Consider the following 19108-nt stretch of genomic DNA (forward strand, 5'->3'; position numbering starts at 1 on the left):
TTTTTAATTTAATTTTTTATTAACGTTGATAAGTCTGCGTTTGACCACCAACCCGCTTATTGCCAGACTTAGAAAGTACCTATTTACTCTGACCTTGAAAAGAGCCGGGTTGTATTTCTCAGGAAAGATAGAAAGAATGCTTTAAAGAATTCTCATTTTATTTTAAAACAATAACACATAAAGGTTGCAAAATCAATCGCGTAGCCAGCCTTATTTACAGACATTGGACCAATGATACAGGAAACAGGATGCTATGTTCCTTAAATTTTAGAAAAGAGATTATCCCCCATACGATACAGTAGCCGGCTATTGGTCAATCGTTTGCCGTTTCACTACTGGAGGATGCGAGGATGCGCTATGCTGCCTGTGGTACTGCATGGAATAAGCCAGCAAACGAGCAGTGGGATCACCTGATGGTAAGCAATAGCTGCCGCCCATGGACACTTGAAACACCAGAGGCGTTACAAATGCGTTGTCGGTCTTTTGATGGTCAGGAATTTAAGGGTTGAGTCATGCTTCGGCACGAATGGGCCGGCTCGACCGGAGTGATACCACGGCCTCACAGAAAACCGACGTAAAACAACGCTTGCGTCGTATTTCGTTGTGTGAGTGAGGTTACCGGAGGCCCAATTCCCCCTTCCCAATCTTCCCCATTTCCGATTCCCGAACAACAACCCTTAAATTTTTAACTCCCAAAAAGCCGGCAACGCACTTGCAATGCCTCTGGTGTTTCAAGTGTCAATGGGCGGCGGTGATTGCTTACCATCAAATAATACGTCTGCAGGATAACAGGCGAGTGTCCCAAAAAAAAAAACGTTCTCTAAACTATTTATTTTTCCAAAATGTGAAAAAAACAATACAACTTATTAATTACATGATATTCTAGTAAAACAATTTATAAAAATGTACTTCGGTAGCCTTTGTTTTCTCTTCAGATGTTGGATAATTGTACACCATGGTTTTTTTTTTCAATTATATCTAACCTTTACCAATTAGACATATCTGAGGTATGACATGTATGTATACGGGTGCTGTTCAAGGATTACTTAGTTAAGTGCAAAATCGTGAAAATCTGTTCAAGCGTGCATGAGTCATATTTTATGTCGTGTTAAACTTACTTTGTTGTTACGTATTTATTTAATTACTATCCGTATTTTAAGTAAATTCATAATTTTGACTATATTGACGGGCTTCTAGAAAGTAACTTCCAATAAAATATCGATGCATATGTAGATCAACTATCTGCGTAATATTTATTTTTGGTATATTTACTTTTCATTTGCATTTTAAGTATTGCAAGATAAAAGAGAAGACTTCCGTTACACATTGTGAAGTAGGTACCTACCAGTAGACACTTGTGTACTTATATTTTTTCTTGTAATTTTTCCAAAAACAGTCTTTATCGCGTGTCGCAAAAGAAAAGATGTCTAAGAAAATTGAATTCACTGTCAATGGAAAAAAATGTACAGGTATGTGTAATCCATTGTTTTTTTTATTTTATTTTATTTATGTTATTGTTCGAAGTTCTAGATTATTCTAAATTTAAAATGTGACTGTTTATCTTACTTCTTATTTATATTATAAATGCGAATGTTTGTGAGTTTGTATGTATGTTTGTTTGTTACTCAATCACATCAAAATGACTGAAGGGATCGGGATGAAATTTGGAACAGGTGTAGATTATGGTCTGGAATAATACATAGGACAATTTTTATCCCACGGGATTCCGGGCGAAGCCGCTGGCAGAAGCTAGTTTACTATATACAGTGGACCTCCGGTAATCCGACAATCATTATGCAGGGCAGTGTCGGACTATTGAATTTGTCGGATTATAGAGCACTGCCTAAAACCCCCTATAGTCCGGATTTTTTTACAAAAGAGTACCTTGTAATCCGGCCAATTAAATATCCAATGATAAGTTTCTATATGTTATATGACATATTGAAGTACAAAATCATACTTAACTTATGTATATCGAATTAAGTAAATAAAATAACAATAAAGAGCTTACGTTTTATTTATAAAACTAAGCATAAATGCACATACATGCTACACACCAAAATAATCAAACATTATTAATCAAAATCATGTAATGAATTTATCAAATTATGAAGCTTGGAAATATTCATCAATATTTTTTTGTTTTAGATTTTCAAATATGTACTTATCAAAGTCATGTCCGATTACAGGGGGCGCCGGATTAGACAGAGGCCAGATTATCGGGGGTGCACTGTATTGACTTATTATATGTATTTTAATTTTACCTAGCCGATGAACGTTTAGTGGTTTATTTATACGTAGATAGGCTGTAATTTATTTTTGCGAGTCGATAAGTCGGTTTTCAATAAAGTTATTTGTATATTTTTGTAACACAGTGGACGAGAATCTCCGTCGGGAGACGACGTTGAACGCGTACCTGCGGTATGTGTTGGCGCTGCCGGGCACGAAGGCGATGTGTCACGAGGGCGGCTGCGGCTCCTGCATCGTCATGGTGCGCGCCAAGAGGTACCCCAGCGGCATCGTCGAGACCTTCTCTGTTAACTCCGTAAGTTATACTTTCCTATTTATTCTGATTCGCACCTTATTGTATGTTATGATTATCTTAACCTCGTGTAGGTATATTCCTATTTACAAACCATGTGGGTCTATATAATAACCTGAACAAATGCGTTCTTACGTACTACTAACTCGTACTCTATTACCTACATGGTAACACATTTCTATATGAGGCACATACACACATACGAGAAATTAATAAAATACCATTTGATAACAAACACTGCCCTAAAACAGCAACAAGCTAAAGTAAACCTTATTCTCTTTCACCCAGTGTCTGGTTCTGGTGTTCTCCTGCAACGGTTGGGAGATCACGACTGTCGAAGGTATTGGCAATGCTTTGGATGGGTACAGCGAGGTCCAGAAGCGGCTGGTGGAGTTCAATGGCACCCAGTGCGGGTACTGCTCTCCAGGTTGGGTGATGCAGATGTCCAGGTAAGTGGCCTGAATAAAATTATATCGACGGTTAAAAGGAAATAGGGTATAAGCGACAAAAAATGAAATGTTCAGGAGAGCCGTTTAAACTCGTCGGTTACGAAAAAGAATACTAGGAAAATGTTTTTTTTTGCTAGGGTATAAACGCCAAAAATGTCATCGTAGAGCCATGAGAGTAAGCGCATTCGAAAGAGCGGAAAATTTTACGTAGGATAGCATAATAAACTCATTTTTGACCAAAATGTCGCTTATACCCTATTTCCTTTTAACCGTCTATATACATTCCAGAGAAGAATGAGAAAGTACTCTATAGATTACTCCTTTTCAACCAATTACTTTAATGCCATTTCTCCTGTTTTCTCTTTTAGTCTCTTAGACAAGAACCTGACCATGGCAGAACTAGAAAAGTCCTTTGGCAGTAATACCTGCAGATGTACCGGGTTTAGACCAATCATGGACACGATGACCTCATTCGCTGTGGATGCCTCTCCAGAATTATGTCAGAGAGTGAGGGATATTGAGGAGGCAAACCCTTGCTCCAAAAACCCTAGGACCTGCCAGAGGAAATGTTCAGAGACCAGTGACTGCAGTGACTGGAGTCTCGTGACTGTAGAGGAGAACCTGACAAGAGACGTCATCTCTTTGGACTTCGGTAAATCGAAGTTCTTCAAAGTGTACCAACAGGACGACATTTTTGATATCCTAAGCAAGTATGGCGTGGATTCCTATATGCTCGCTGACGGGAATACTGGAAAAGGTTTGTTTAGTTTGGTTATTATTTTACTTTTGCCTACTTTGTCCTGATTTGACAGTTTTTCAGAGAGTTAAAAGCGGTAACGATTAAATCTCGTCAAACATAAAACAAACTCGTACTAGATCTTTGCGAAATCTGTCGATTGTTTCGTCTCTTGTAATGAAAATTTTTAGCAAACTGACTAAGTAGTAGTTATCACAACTTACTATAACTATTTGTAATGTAAAGTCTATGTGAACGACTTTATTACTAAAACACGTTGGAAGCAAAAGTATTGTGCCTAATTTATTACATACAAAGTCAAATGATAACAAAACAATTGAATTATAAGAAATTCTGAATATAAGTACCTAGATCAACACCAATTCACTCAAGCATGAAAAAAATTATTAGAAAAAAATGTAAAATATTCAGTCAATGATAGGCATTTAGGACGTAGAATACAAATAAACTACGTTGTAAGTACAGCATAAATAAAATAAACGGTACAGTTAAAACTAGAAGTGATGTTAGGTATTATGTTTATCACTTAAGCCAAGGTCATTGTGAAATGTTTGTAAACAAACCACAAAGATCTTTGAACTAACCAAACAGTAGGTATCTTTCCGTGTTTTTATTCATCTGCTGTCACTTAAATAGATTTGAATAGGAAGGGGTACCCCCACCCAAAATGGCAACGCACTTGTAACGCCTCTGGTGATTCGGGTGTCCAAACGAGCAGACGGATCGCCTGATGGTAAGCAATCGCTGCCGCCTATGAACACCAGAGGCGTTACAAGTGCGTTACCGGCCTTTTGGGGGTTAGGAATTTAAGGGTTGTTGGGGAATCGGGGATTGGGAAGGAGATTAATTGGGCTTCGGTTTATTCGGTTATTATTTAAACAGACGTGCAAAATTAAAATAATGCTTCTTTACAGGTATCGTTGAATCATTTGAATATCCCAGAATCATAATTGACATAAGCGAAGTTGCTTCGCTGAAGAAATATGAATATGGTCAGAATTTGATTCTTGGGGCAAACGTTTCTATTGAAGACTGCATTAGAATATTCAAAGAAGCTTCGTCTAAGAAGAGCGAGTTCGCTTACCTATCTGAAGTCGTGAAGCATTTGGAACTGATTGCTCATATACCTGTGAGAAAGGTAAGAATAATCACACATATAAATATGATAGTTTTTTTGGATGTATGTCCGTCAATCACGCTGAAACTACTGAATGAATTTTGATGGGGTGATAGTTTTTATTTCATACAAACGCGGGCGAAGCCGCTGGCAGAAGCTAATATAGAAATAAGTAGTAAGTATTAAAATAAGGTTCCTACAGTAAAGTTCAAATGTAGGAGAATTTGTTTTTTTTTCATGATGTTATCTGCATATATTTAGACTTGCTTATTTCAAGAGGACTTATGTTTTGATTGTAATACTTAAAATTATATTTTTTAATTGGTTAATTATCGAAACCTTCTCAACGCTGGAACCTTATACATTAGAAAAGGACTCGCCTATTGCATAATACATATGTGTATTAGTTAAGAACAAAATACCACCATCACTATCTTTGCTTACTGCAAACTACTCATTGATTTATTTTACCTTTTGTTTTAGATTGGCTCCATTGCCGGTAACTTGATGTACAGGCGCGCAGTACCGACGTACCAGTCTGATCTGTTCGTCATCTTCACTTGCCTTGACGCCAGGATCACTGTTCGTGAGTACTTTAATCTGTTTATAGAAATTATGAGTTTAATGTCTATTTAATCTCTAAAAACTTGAACAGCCCTCTATTGGGTAATGAGCTTCCTCTACATCAAAGAAAGAAAGAAAGAAAGAAGAATCATTTATTTGGCACCGGCCACGATGCACCAAAAACAAAACACAAATTATAAAAAAAAACATACAAACACACAACAGGTAAAATCAAGGTGGCAACGTGCCCAAGCCACAAGGGTTGCCACCTCAGTATGAGCTGGGCACCGAAAGTACCCAGCACTGGTTTTCAGTTGCCACCCTTTGCAGTGACCCACGGACGGAGACAACGCACAAAACAAAACACAAAAGTAATATAGTAAAATAAAAATTTACAGAATAAATAAACATAAAAAGGAGAATATTAAAATAAACATACATACATATATTTTAAAATACATTACAATACATACATCAGGTGATTTGACTCCACTTTTGGCAGGTTTTATCCTTACACTTGGCAGGAGAGATGGAGATCAGCTAGTCTATTCTGTAATTGTTCATTCGAAACATTCGAAGTAAGGTCGATCACATCCACACCCATCATTGGTCGAGATGAGTGTACTAGTGCCTAGTCTCTGTCAAATATATAATCTTTTGTTAACTCTAAGATTAATGTTTTTTGTTAATAGGCAACGCTCGCGGTAAAACGAAGACGTTGAAAACGGTCGAGTTCCTGAAGTTTGACATGGAAGGATGGTTGATGACTAGTGTCGCGCTGCCTCCCCTGAGCGACCGACATATCTATAGAAGTTACAAGGTATTTAAACACACCGGTACCCTTAGTATGATTTTGCTTTACGATTAAAGAAATCAAAATGAGAGTGCGTTCGGCGCTCTGATTGGGTGGTTCATTCGAGCCGGCCAATCAGAGCGCCGAAGCGCAAACTCGTACTAAGAGTGAAAGAGAAAGAGAGCAATGTCACGTCAAGTGATTTTAAGTTAAGTAACAGTTTAGGGGTGATCAAATGAATGATTTTTTTTTATAACAGTCAAATTAGTTTTGAATTTTACTTTCTTATAGTCAGAAACTGCTTAGATATCGGAAAACATTATTGTTCTAGATTATGCCAAGAAACCAGAATGCTTTAGCCATCGTCAATGCGGCATATCTCATAGAATTAGGAAGGAAGAACACGGTGGAATCTGCCAGCATAGTCTACGGTAACATAGATCCAGACTTCGCCCATGCTACTGATACCGAGAATTACCTGATCGGGAAGAATATATTTACCAATGAAACTCTACAAGAAGCCATTGATCTGCTTGATTGTGAATTACTACCGAAGGATATTCCTGGAGAACCGTCTCCTGAATGCAGGAAGAAATTGGCGCTCGGACTGTTTTATAAGGTAAGTCAACTTTTTAGGGTTTCCCTAGCCAAATGGCAAAAAACGGGACCCTTATAGATTCATCGTGTCTGTCTGTCTGTCTGTCTGTCTGTCCGTCCGTCCGTCCGTATGTCACGGTCATTTTTTAAAATTTTATTGGGTAGAATTGTGACCGAAGTGATTCGGGATGCCGTTGTAATAGAATTACCTCTTTCAAGCTTATTAATTAGTTATTTGGTTGCTCTTAGTCCTGCATAACTTTGGCAACCTTTAGAAAATACGTGACTGTAATTTCGAGGAGCATTTTTTTAATATATTTTACTTTACTTCTACTATTGATATTCCATATATTTAATTTAAATCCTCTAAAATTACATTATTAAATACTATTAATAATATACAACATAGAATAATATCTTACAATATAAAAATAGGAGCCGACCGATAGCGGGAACAGGGTCCAAGCTACCGGTAGTTAGGGCTCCAGAGAAATAAAACCGCGTCACAATACGTACCGTTTCGAGGAGCACTGCCTTCTGCATGAGGCACTTGATCCATATAAATATCTATATCAATTATTATCACTTTTAAGTCTTTTTTTTGAGGGGGAACATCATCCAATGACTTCTCCCGCCTTGGGTGAGGCGGGAGGGAGTATCAGACTCTTACTGACGTAAAACCATCCCGTTCCTTCTCCCGCTTTGAGCCAGAGTCCCGGTAACCATTTACGTTGGGCGCAGCTTTACATTTAAGTCTGCTATACTATTATCATACCAGTTTCGTTTACATGTCCAGGAGACCACTCTTTCTTCTTACACAAACCATTTTTAACATCATCCTTGTCTTTACAGTTCGTCCTAAACATAGCTCCTGCTGGCAGAGCAAACTCAAGATTCACATCTGGCGGATCACTCTTTAGAAGAGCGGTCTCCCGAGGCAAAGAAGATTATCAAACGGATAAGTCAGTGTTCCCTCTGAACCAACCAATAAACAAGATGGAAGGCCTCATACAAGCCAGTGGGGAGGCTACTTACACCAATGATATACCTCCGATTCCTCGGCAAGTGTTCGGTGCCTTTGTCCTGTCTACTATCCACAAAGGGACTGTTGATACTATTGATATTGAAGGCGCTTTGGTGAGTCTTTTCTTCTACTTTACTTCTACGAATTGTTATTAGATTTAGTTTTCGAAACGTTAATCGCATTTGTTCTTGTATTATCTTCACACTTTTATACTTCGTTGTTGACCTCGTTGATCTAATGGTCACAAGTGCGACTGACGCGCATTGACGGGTTCGATTCCCGGGTCGGGCAAAGTAATGCTGGGTTTTTTTCGGTTTTTCGAAAATTTCTCAGTAGTAGCACGTATTCTGGATTGGTGCCCAGTATATGGCAACAGGCTCACCACCTACTGCATGTGACTTATAACGCAAATGGTAAAAAGTGGGTGTAGATTACAGTGGCATGCGTTACATGCCGTAATGTGCACCTCTGCCTACCCCTTCGGAGATAAAAGGCGTGAGGTTGAGGAATAAAAAAAAACTGCGTCATAAAACCACAAATGCAGGAAATTCTTTCAATAATATTTGAAAATGTTGAGTCAATTGAAATTGAAATAAAAAGATAAGAATAACTGTTGACTGTCAAAACTTGTTTAATTTTTTTTTTGATAAGTAAATTTTGGAACACGAAAGATGTGGCGATGTTATTTCACCGAGTATGCTAATATTGTTTATTATAATTGGCAGCGAGTAAAACACTTGTGAAAACTTATTTTAACACTAATTACGTATGTACCATAATTTTTTTATTGACATAGTTACATTGGTACCTACTTTTATATAATTATAATAATATATGGCTAGTCATGCTTGTTTGGGTAGCATGTTTACTAACAGTTACCTATTTTTTATGTATTTATTAACAATTTTTATGAATGCTAAACACTGAAAAAAAATGCAAACTGCAATACAAAATTTAAAACAAATAAAAATAAAACGGTGCAGTGGACGTCCTTGCCAGTTGTTACGTAATGTCAATTTCGATTACTATGCATCAAATTGTTACTCAGAACCTGGGCGTGATGTGTATGTCAAACTTTTTTAAGGGGGAATTTATTCAGTGCCGTAGTCGACCACATCCCTGTGGACACGGTGGTGATTAACCTATGTAGGGCATATCGCCACCGTATGCTCCACCGTGCCCTCGGGATGTATGTCAACTTAACATAACTTGGGAGAAACATCTATTGCGGAGTAACATTTAAAAAACTACCACAAGTATCTAGGTAGCGATACCTACTTACTGAAGTACATTTTTCTCATTTTCATCACTTATTTGCAATACAAAAGTGGTTCTAAATAGAATTAAATTTTGACAGAAAATGGATGGCGTAGTCGCAATATTTACCCCCAAGGACATTCCCGGCATCAATTCCTTTACTGTCCCTGGCTTGCCTCTACAAACTGAAGATGAAGAGATTATTGCTGATGAAGTCAAATTCTACGGCCAACCTATAGCTATCCTAGTAGCAGAAACTGAGAAATTAGCTGAAACTTTGGCTAAGAAAGTCAAAGTTACTTACAAAAATGTTAGCTCAGCTCCACCAGTGCTTACCATCGATGATGCAAAGAAGGATAGCAAGAGATATGTCGGAGGAGGACCGTCCATAGAAAGAGTTACTAGAGGAAATAAAACTACGAAGATTATAAAGGGTATTTATAATATAGAAGCTCAGTATCCATACTATATTGAGCCTATAACATGTGTTGTAGTACCAGTAGATGACAAACTGGAGGTGTTTGATTCGACGCAGTGGATGGATCTGACGCAAAATGCAATTGCTCGGTCTTTGGGGATTAAAGAGAGCGAGTAAGTTTTAAGTTTACATTTAGCACAAATTATACACATCACCAATACCCTTAGTATCAGTTTGCTTTACGTTCAAAGTAAGAGCGCGCTCGAGGCCTTGATTGGTTGGTTCATTTGCCGCCGACCGATCAGAGCGACGACCGACCACGCTCGCCTTTTGTTTTCGTTTAACGTACAGCAAACTCATAACTTAAAGTACCGTACTGATATTTTTATGAGAAATATAAAAAACTTATTCTGTACGTTTCCAAGTACTTATTTTTGACATGGCTTTATTACGTCCAGCAGATCTTGCTTTAAGATCGTGTTCAAAAGTTAATAACTGTTTCAACTTTACAATCTTCGTTGCAGCAATGTGGTTCTCAAAGATGGATACTAAAATTCACGTTTTTTTTCTAGTATCGTAGTACAAGTACGTCGCGTGGGCGGTGGTTTCGGGGGCAAAGTGAGTCGTAATGCGCTAGCTGCTACAGCATGTGCGTTAGTTGCTAAGAAGCTGGACCGACCCTGCAGATTCATACTGCCGCTGCAAACTAACTTGACCGCCACTGGCAGGAGATTGCCTTGCCAGTGTGATTATGAGGTAAGTGATTTCTGTCAGACATACGTGTAGGCAAACAGTTGTTAGATACGGAAGATTGTGATAAATATTATAAGAATATATAATCATATATTCAGAGATTGGATTTTTAGTTTGATATTTGCCCAGATTTTTTGACTCCAGAGTCTTATATGACAGGATATTGGAAGTATAATATGTTTTATAAGCCACTTCAAAATATTGTGCAGTATAAACTAGATTTCCTTTGTTATAAAGATGTATGAGGGGAGGCGTTTATTCAGCAGTGGACGTCTCTCGGCTGATGATGACGATGATGAAAAATATATGTCTCCTTACTCTTAGGTTGGAGTCGACGATGACGGGAAAATCCAGTACTTGAACGCCACCATCATTGAAGACAATGGTTGCTCCAACAACGAAGATATGTTGGAGTATAGTGTGGGTGCTTTCGCGAACTGCTACAACAAAGACACTTGGTCTGTCAAATCTGCCACGGTCACCACTGACACTCCCTCTAACACTTGGGTTAGAGGTCCAGGTAAGTGTTCTGATTATATTGGTACCTTTTTTAACCTGACTATTTTTGGGAACTTGAAGGTGCAATTATCATTAGGCGTTCCTTACTATCAATACGTTGTCATGTCATCATGTCTCAAAATGCATGATGATATTGTCAATTTCTTATTTCACCTTCGTAAGAGTTCAATAAATAAGATGGCGATTAACTCTTTGTCAACGATAACTAGGTACGACGACTTTAAATATTTATGTATATCCAAAAAATTAAAATGTTTATTTGTCTTTAGGCACAGTCGAAGGCATCACTTGCATAGAACACATCATGCAGCACATTGCCTACGTTGTGAACAAGGACCCTACCGATGTCCGCGAAATAAACATGAGAACAGAAGATAATGATCTTCCAGAATTGATTGCATCCTTTAAAAAGGAAGTCGACTATGACAGACGAGTTAAAGAGATTGAACAATTCAACCAAACTAACAGATGGATGAAAAAAGCCATATCCTGCAACGTCATGAGCTGGCCAGTAATCTTCTATGGAAATTATTCCGCCATGGTGTCAATATACAGAGGTGACGGTACAGTCACTGTTACCACTGGGGGCGTGGAGATGGGACAAGGAATCAACACCAAGTGCGCTCAAGTTTGCGCTTACGAACTTGGCGTACCTCTTGAATACGTCAAAATTGTTCCCAATTACTCATTCGTCGCCGCAAACAACGTATTCTCTGGATCTAGTATCACTACTGAAAGTTGTGCCTATTCTATTATAAGAGCCTGTGAAAAGTTAAAGGCGAACTTGGCTCCTATAAGGGAAAGCATGCCAGGAGCTACGTGGAAGGAAATTATTCAGAAAGCAGGCGAAGAGCAAGTTGAACTGACCTCCTTGTTCATGATGAAGGATACTGATGAGAACTTGAAACCCTACAGTGCATTCGCTGTAGCCATCACGGAGGTGCAGATGGATGTGATAACTGGGCGATATCAAATCGATCGTGTAGATATTCTGGAAGATGTCGGTATGAGCATAAATCAAAAATTGGATTGTGGACAGGTGAGATTGCCATTTTTTAATCGTTTTGCACTACAGGTGGATTAGTCACTTTTGAAGTTGATGCTTATTGCTATTATTTAGATTTGCGTCTGGATTGCACTCACCAGGTGCTTTAAGAGTTATTTTATTAACTAATGGACTGGTGATCATCAATTTTCCCAATCTTTCCAATCCCTGATTTTCCATCAACCCTTATATTGCTGTTTATTTTATTAAGTTACATATTATACTTCGTATTTTTACAGGTGCAAGGTGCATACGTCCAGGGTATGGGCTACTACACGTGTGAGAAGATAGCTTATGACAAGAAGACTGGCAAGATGGAGACCAATCGGTCCCTCAAGTACCATGTCCCTCTTGCCTTAGACACGCCTGTCGAGTACAATGTCAAATTGAGGTACAACAGCAAGAACCCGAAGGGCGTCCTTGGATCTAAAAGTAAGTTTTTGGAAAAATATTCTTTATTATCTACCTCTTTGAATCGCATTTTGTTTATCGTCGAGATTACCAATAAGCAGAAAGAAAATGGCTACGGTAATAGCTGGGAGTGGACCGGTATCGACACTATTGAACAATTTTGCCGCCTGGCTAATGACAAGGACCAATTTAAGAAGTTGACGACCAACCTTCAGGAATGTAGTGGCACCATAAGAAGAAGACTAATAAGCAACTTTTTTGAAAACATATTTTATATCCATGCCTTGGTTTTTTTGAAGAATAAGAGGGATTTGTGAAGTTATGGCAACCCATGATTCTAATTACAATTATTCAGATGTGTTTTTGGTGCCAGTTCTTCAATATTCATATCCAACAAGGCTTTTTAATTGTTATTGTGTCAAATTTGTTTAAAAATGTACTTAACTTATTGTGGTATTCCAGCTTGCGGTGAGATGGGTGTCGGTATAGCTCATGGAATAACTCACGCGCTGCGCCAGTGCATCATGGAGTCAAGAAAGGATTCTGGATACGATCCCAACGAATTCATTTATATACGTGAGTGATTTTTAATGTCCTTACCGATATTATACTCTGCTAGACAAGGGTGTTATCATAATTATGATAATCTCCATGTGTTTTTTGAGGGTAAATCATTCAATGACTTGTCCCGCCTTAAGCAAGGCGAGAGACAGTGTCAGTCTTTACTGACTGAAAACAACCCTGTCCCTACTCCTGCTTTTGGGCAAGCAGATTAGAGATATATTTAGTTGAAATAGTAGATTTGGGTTTGAAATTTAGAATATTTACGTGGTTATTTCTTAAATTATTCTTGATTGGGATTATTATAGCCATCGTAATTATCATAAATTAAATAATTTAAAATAAGATTAATCCTTAAAACAAGTTTAATACTTCATTTTACAGCGGTGCCCTACGATACTGAAACAATACTGAAGGCTTTGGATGTGAAACGCGAAGAATTTGTCCTTAACCCATAAGTTTAAATTACTTATAGAGATTGTTTTTTTTTTTTTATATTTGTTCTTGTTGTTTTTTACCTTGCTCTTAGTCATATAGATACAATACTGTACCGTTATTTTTTGATAATTATATTTTGCTGCATATAATATTCCTTAATTTTTACCCGCATTTTATTATAAACAATTTTAAAAGGTTTCTGGGGAATTTACTGGTGTAAAAGGTTTTATTAATTAAGAATTAAAAAGTACCCTTAGTACGAGTTTGCTTTACGTTGAACGAAAACGAAACGAAAGCGCGTTCGGCGTTCTGATTGGCCGGCGCGAATGAACCAACCAATCAGAATGCTGAACGCGCTCTCGTTTCGATTTCGTTAAACGTAAAACAAACTCGTACTAAGGGTAGAGATACTTAAACTCATGTTCATACTGCAATATACAATGTGATAGGGGTGAGACTTCTAACCCGTTAAGGCTGAGTACTAAATCTAATTTTATCGACAAAAGTCGGGGGTCGAAGGGGTCGAATCCCCTCCCCTTAAAAATTATGGCTATTTTAATATTTTTTTTACTTTTTTTGATATCAAAGGTTGTATGCGTCGTAGAAACAAAAAAAAAACGACAAACGGTAGCTAATAACCTTGGCTAACTAATTCATTACCTTTTTCATATGTTTGATAATGTTTTGGTGAGAAAAAATCATTTGTGAATTATTTTTACCGAAAAAATCACTATTTTCCAATATTTTCAATTAGGGGTTCAAGCCCCAATATTTTTTTTTGTCGATAAAATTAGATGTAGTACTCAGCCTTAACGGGTTAGAAGTCCCACGCCTATCACACTGTATATTAGTTAACAAACGATTTTACTATTATTGTCTGTGATTTTTTATATCTGTTTTGAATAAATATGATTTTACGTTAATATGTTGTTTATTATTTTTATGTACCTAATGTATTTAACCCGTTGTGTACCGCAACACAGATCTACGCGAGACACGGCGACAGAGTTTTTTTATGGTATAAGACGGTAAACGAGGAGACGTATCACCCTGATGGTAAGCAACCACCCAAAACACCTGAGGCGTGTGCGTGACCGGCCCTTTGGGGGTAAGGTTTGTTGAAGAAACGGGCATTGAAGGGAGGTAATTGGGCCTCCGGTAACCTCACTCAACAACGAAAGCGATATTTCACATAGGTTTTCTGTGAGGCCGTGGTATCACTTTGGTCGAGGCATCCCATTCGTGCCGAAGCATGGCTCTCCCACACTTATCAGAGTACCATTAAGTCCTATGAGGGATCCAAACGAGTACCTAAATACACGCATGAGTGCCTATAACTGTATGCTACTGTATACTATTATTCAATTTCATTTTCCATTATTAAAATTATTCGTGTGTATGACGCCAACGCGAAGTATTGTCTTTTTGTTTAGCACATAATATAAGTTACCAGAGTGGTATATTTTTGGGTATTTTAGGGAGTAATTAAATAAATAAAATGTCAATTCAGTAATACAAGTTTATTCTCGCATCATCAAACAAAAAAGTCGTCTAAATACATTCAAAATATAAATCTACAAATAATCCAATTTTAGGCCTCGAATGGTTAGTCTTTAGTTAGGCCATCGTTAACAAAAAAAAAGAGGATTCGTCAAACATATTCATATTCCAAAAAGAACAATCAACCAATTAAAAAAAAAACAAAATACAATAAATACTTACAGAATAAATTATGGATCCTTAATACGATAATTATAATAAAATTAATTTCGGTCCTAATGTAAAATATACATTATGATAATATTTCTATACATAATTATATCAACAGTTAAGTGTTATGCAAAAAGTGCAATCGAAATGATGGTTTAATTCAATTATTTACTAAAATTGCAGACTGAAACACGCGATTTTAGCCTTTATTTATACCCTTATATGATTTAAATTCTAGCTTCGGACTTTACTTTAAGAGCTAGAATCGCGTGTGACAAGGATGAGAAAACTCGATCTTTCATTTCTTTCAAATTTACAAAAAAGTTGTCTTTTCATATTTTCTTTTATAGTTTTCTCTCTCTTGGCTTTCCAGTCTGCTCGGATAGATTGGCCATGGAAGCGAATTGGTCATAATTAGATTACCGTTTCATTTAGCTTCTATGGTCTATATCTACGAATTATAAAACTACCTCTATTTAGTCGCCATTTTAGTTGCCTTTTACAATTAGCCCGTCTTTTACTAATATCTATGCAATAAAGAAGATTAATTTAATTCAAAGCCAAATAAACTTACTAAGTATCTACAATACGGAACGAAAATACTCTTTTAATCTTAAAACCTTCTTTATTGCAAGATATATTTAAATAGAAATAAGATGGTAACGAAATCTTTGAATTATTATTATTAATAATACAAAAAAATGGTAGAAATTTCTTTGAAAGCTAATTGAATATAAATTATATTGCTTTCAGAGTTCCGTGGTAGACTAGATGGGGTAAACTAGTAGAGCGTTTCTCCATTTATTTACTGAGTAAACTGTGATTTAGTTAATTTAGTATGTCTCACGATAGTTTTTATATAAAAAAAACTATATGTGGTGTTCATTATACGTTTTTATATACAAAATGTTTGTATATAATCTGTCTAATGGAGTTTTTAAGACTCCAGTTAGAAATCCTAACAGTGATTTGAGTGCATATCAGTTGCTAAGTCGAGTTTATTAGATTTTTACCCTTATACAATCGTTATAAAGCCGATTCTCCAATGCCAGCTAAAATAAGTTAGCTTGCCATGTATGAAAAACTGACACAATTATGTGAGCTAAACTGTTTTTAGCTGGCGATTGATATTCAGCTTTATAACCAAAAGCATTATTAGGTTGACAATCAATAATCTGACTCAGAAATTCGTGTTTATCACTAGGGGCCATCTAATTTCCAGTTCTTCTATGTGATGTCTAAATTATAATGTATATTAAGCTGTTTACAGAATTGCACTAATATGTTCTGGCATTCACACGGAACCCTGATTAAATAGATGCCAAAAATATACAAAATATACCCTATGTATATTACAATACAGATCATTATTAAAAAATGCCCACAAAATGTAAATCATACGACATTATGCATGTCAAAATACTTATAATTACTTTACTATACTGATAAAAATACATAGAAATATTCATTCTTGCAATTTTCAAGTTTGTACCTTTGTATTTAAGATTCATTTTCAAATGACATTCCTATCAGTATAATAAAGTAATGTATTAATAATAATATCAGCAAAATTCGAAATATATTCCAATTTTAAAAGATCACAAATAAAAAAGGCCCTCTTCAATAAACAGAGCACCTTATACATATCGAAATAAGGTTTAAAATGAAGAAATATTGAGATTCTAAGACTTATTAGAGTAAAAATGTTTCACCTCGGTTTCATTGGTCGTTTAGACGTTAACAATAAGTGTTAAGATTCGTTGAAAGATCTTTAAATATATCAGTCCATAAGTATATCACCTTTACAGACATACAGATTTACCAAATACGACTTTATAACGTGTGTCTCAAGGTTGAATTTAGAATAAAGTTGTTCTGAAAATGTATGTACTAGATTTTTGATATTGTTGTTAGATTTATCGTACACAATGCCTTTTGGCACTTAATAGAGACTAAGTTTAGTACATTGAGAATGTCATACACGGGAATCAAACCCAAGACATTGCTCGGCAGTCAAAAATCTAATACATACATCAATTCCACAAATTAATATTTTAACTAATTTTTAATATCATGGGCACTATTCCAAATGTGATTTATGTGATAGTAAATTATATAAAAGTATATGAAAAATAAGTAAAGCCAAGTCTACATACGTTCTACATTGAGATTCACACGAGCACGTGTCCACACCTTTATATATTAGGCCGCGGTCACACTGGCGGTCAATACCTTTTCTTTTAATCTTATTTGCTTTTTACAAATGCATGAAGAAGAACTGGGGCCTGCTCAATGATCGACCATTCTAAAACAATTGTAATAGCAGACTAAGGTCCCTGCACTTTTTATTATACAAAAATGCAGTGCGACTTATTTAAAAAATACTTTATTTAATTAATAAATCTTTTCTTTTAAACAAGTCAAATGAGATTCAAGAAAAAAAATATTCTAATGTTATTACAGATCGTCTTTATCATGTTTTTGATGATTGAATTAATCACTATTACATCTAACCAAATACATTTTACAAATTAATCGACTAAGTCACTTCAGTCGCATTAAACGCCAGTGTAACCTCTCCCATGTCAGTCGAATGAAAGGACAGATCTACCCGAACTAGCACAGTTAGTAGAAAAGATTAGAATCATACGCCATACGGGACACCCCGTATATTATGCTAAATGGACTCCGATCTAAACAGTACAGGGGTGGATAAACGTATCACTATTTACACCATTTGTGCAATATCCAAGTTGTATAAAAAGCTATAAAACCAGAATTAAATCAAAAGTAATATCTGACTAACTAACATGTAACTCCAAGCATGTATAGAAGAATTTCGTCCAAAAAATATTCAGAAAATTTCGCTAAGAATAACTTCTAGGTACAATTTATCGCGCCCTGTACACGTACATATACAACTACATGTATAAAATTGGCATTTAAACTGCGTATAAACATCGACACATCCATACGAATCATACATTATACACTTCAAGCCGAAACCACTATCGTACGGTAGCAAAACTTCAAACAATTATTTAAAAATTACGCTGAAAAAATAAATTATAAACTATGTTTTAATCTATCATTAAAAAGCCAATAAAAATAGGCTGAATCGTTCGCTACAAAATATGAGGTATATTATTATTTCGTTTATTTCCCATTTGTCCTATATATTTGGTGGAATGCTATCTTAGTTCGCGGGCCATTTCCTATCCTCGAATAAAGTGATGAGGCGACCGCTTTGAGAATGTTACATAATAATAATAATTACACTGTACAAGGAAGTTGAGTGTGATGACAGTAAGATCAACATGTTGGACTACGATATGAAAGAAATCATAGTTTTTCTTGGGCAAGAATACACACAAGGTTTTAGAAAATAACTGGCGCACTCAGAGACATTTAATGATTACTTAAACTATTCCTTAGTAACGATTTTGTATCGAAAACGATTGCTAAGAACTGGGTTAAGTAATAATTAAATGTGTCTGAGTGCGGCGGTTTGTTACCTTAGCAGGGTAGGTTCCCAAAGCGGTGGCGTCAGTGGGGGGGCTAGTGGTGTCGTCACGCGAGGCCGGGGTCGTGCGCGAGGGCGCGCTTCTTGTCTGCGCGGTGGTCGGGCGTGGCCTTGAGGATGTCGGGCTGGCCGTGGTGCGCGTGCGAGTAGTCGTGCGAGCTCAGCGTCAGCGTGTTGTTGCGGTCCGACAGCGTGCCGGCGTGCGAGGGGAGTGTACCATGGCCGTGCGTACCGTGGGGGGCGTGGGCCCCGTGCTGCAGCGTGCAGGGGGAGGAGTGCGGCAGCGAGGAGGCGGCCTTGGTCCGCACGGAGCGGTGGCTGCCGTTGCGCGTGAGGGAGTTCATCTGCGGCGTGCCCGGCCCGCCCGCGCGGAGCAACGCGTTCTTGTAGTCCGCTATTAGATGGGTCAGCTCTGCCATCTGGAAGGAACGAGTTTAGGGTTCGTTGATATATCTATTCAATTATTAAATTACACTTGGAAACTCGAACTCAACATAGGAATACTTATATGATTCGTATCAACATTATATTACTACGTTAAATTCTCTTTGTAAAATGAACAAAGTTAAAAAGGTCCCTAAGTATATTATAAAAATGCACGTGAAGCCCCAGAAATGACATTTTACTTAC

At 37.0% G+C, this 19108-nt stretch overlaps 2 protein-coding genes across 22 annotated transcripts in view; one reads left to right on the forward strand and one right to left on the reverse strand.

The window, feature by feature from the left end:
• Positions 1-1308: 1308 nt before the first annotated feature.
• Positions 1309-14168, forward strand: LOC118267487 (uncharacterized). Its single transcript, XM_050694202.1, has 16 exons — positions 1309-1469; positions 2376-2545; positions 2831-2991; positions 3360-3748; positions 4663-4886; positions 5349-5451; positions 6122-6249; positions 6554-6841; positions 7672-7956; positions 9201-9691; positions 10091-10274; positions 10596-10791; positions 11060-11829; positions 12075-12267; positions 12709-12822; positions 13192-14168. Exons 1-16 carry the CDS (start codon positions 1424-1426, stop codon positions 13263-13265), a joined length of 3816 nt encoding a protein of 1271 aa, XP_050550159.1. The 5' UTR covers positions 1309-1423; the 3' UTR covers positions 13266-14168.
• A 582-nt stretch (positions 14169-14750) lies between these two features.
• LOC118267395 (uncharacterized protein CG43867) overlaps positions 14751-19108 on the reverse strand; it is a 254836-nt gene continuing 250478 nt past the window's right edge. For all 21 annotated transcript variants that reach the window (XM_050694178.1, XM_050694184.1, XM_050694188.1 and 18 more), the window contains one exon: positions 14751-18897. In XM_050694178.1, the coding sequence (XP_050550135.1) occupies positions 18526-18897 (372 nt within the window). In that variant the 3' untranslated portion in view covers positions 14751-18525. The remainder of the gene's footprint in view (positions 18898-19108) is intronic.

This window comes from Spodoptera frugiperda, chromosome 6 (assembly GCF_023101765.2).
Source record: "Spodoptera frugiperda isolate SF20-4 chromosome 6, AGI-APGP_CSIRO_Sfru_2.0, whole genome shotgun sequence".
NCBI classification, from domain to species: Eukaryota; Metazoa; Arthropoda; class Insecta; order Lepidoptera; family Noctuidae; genus Spodoptera; species Spodoptera frugiperda.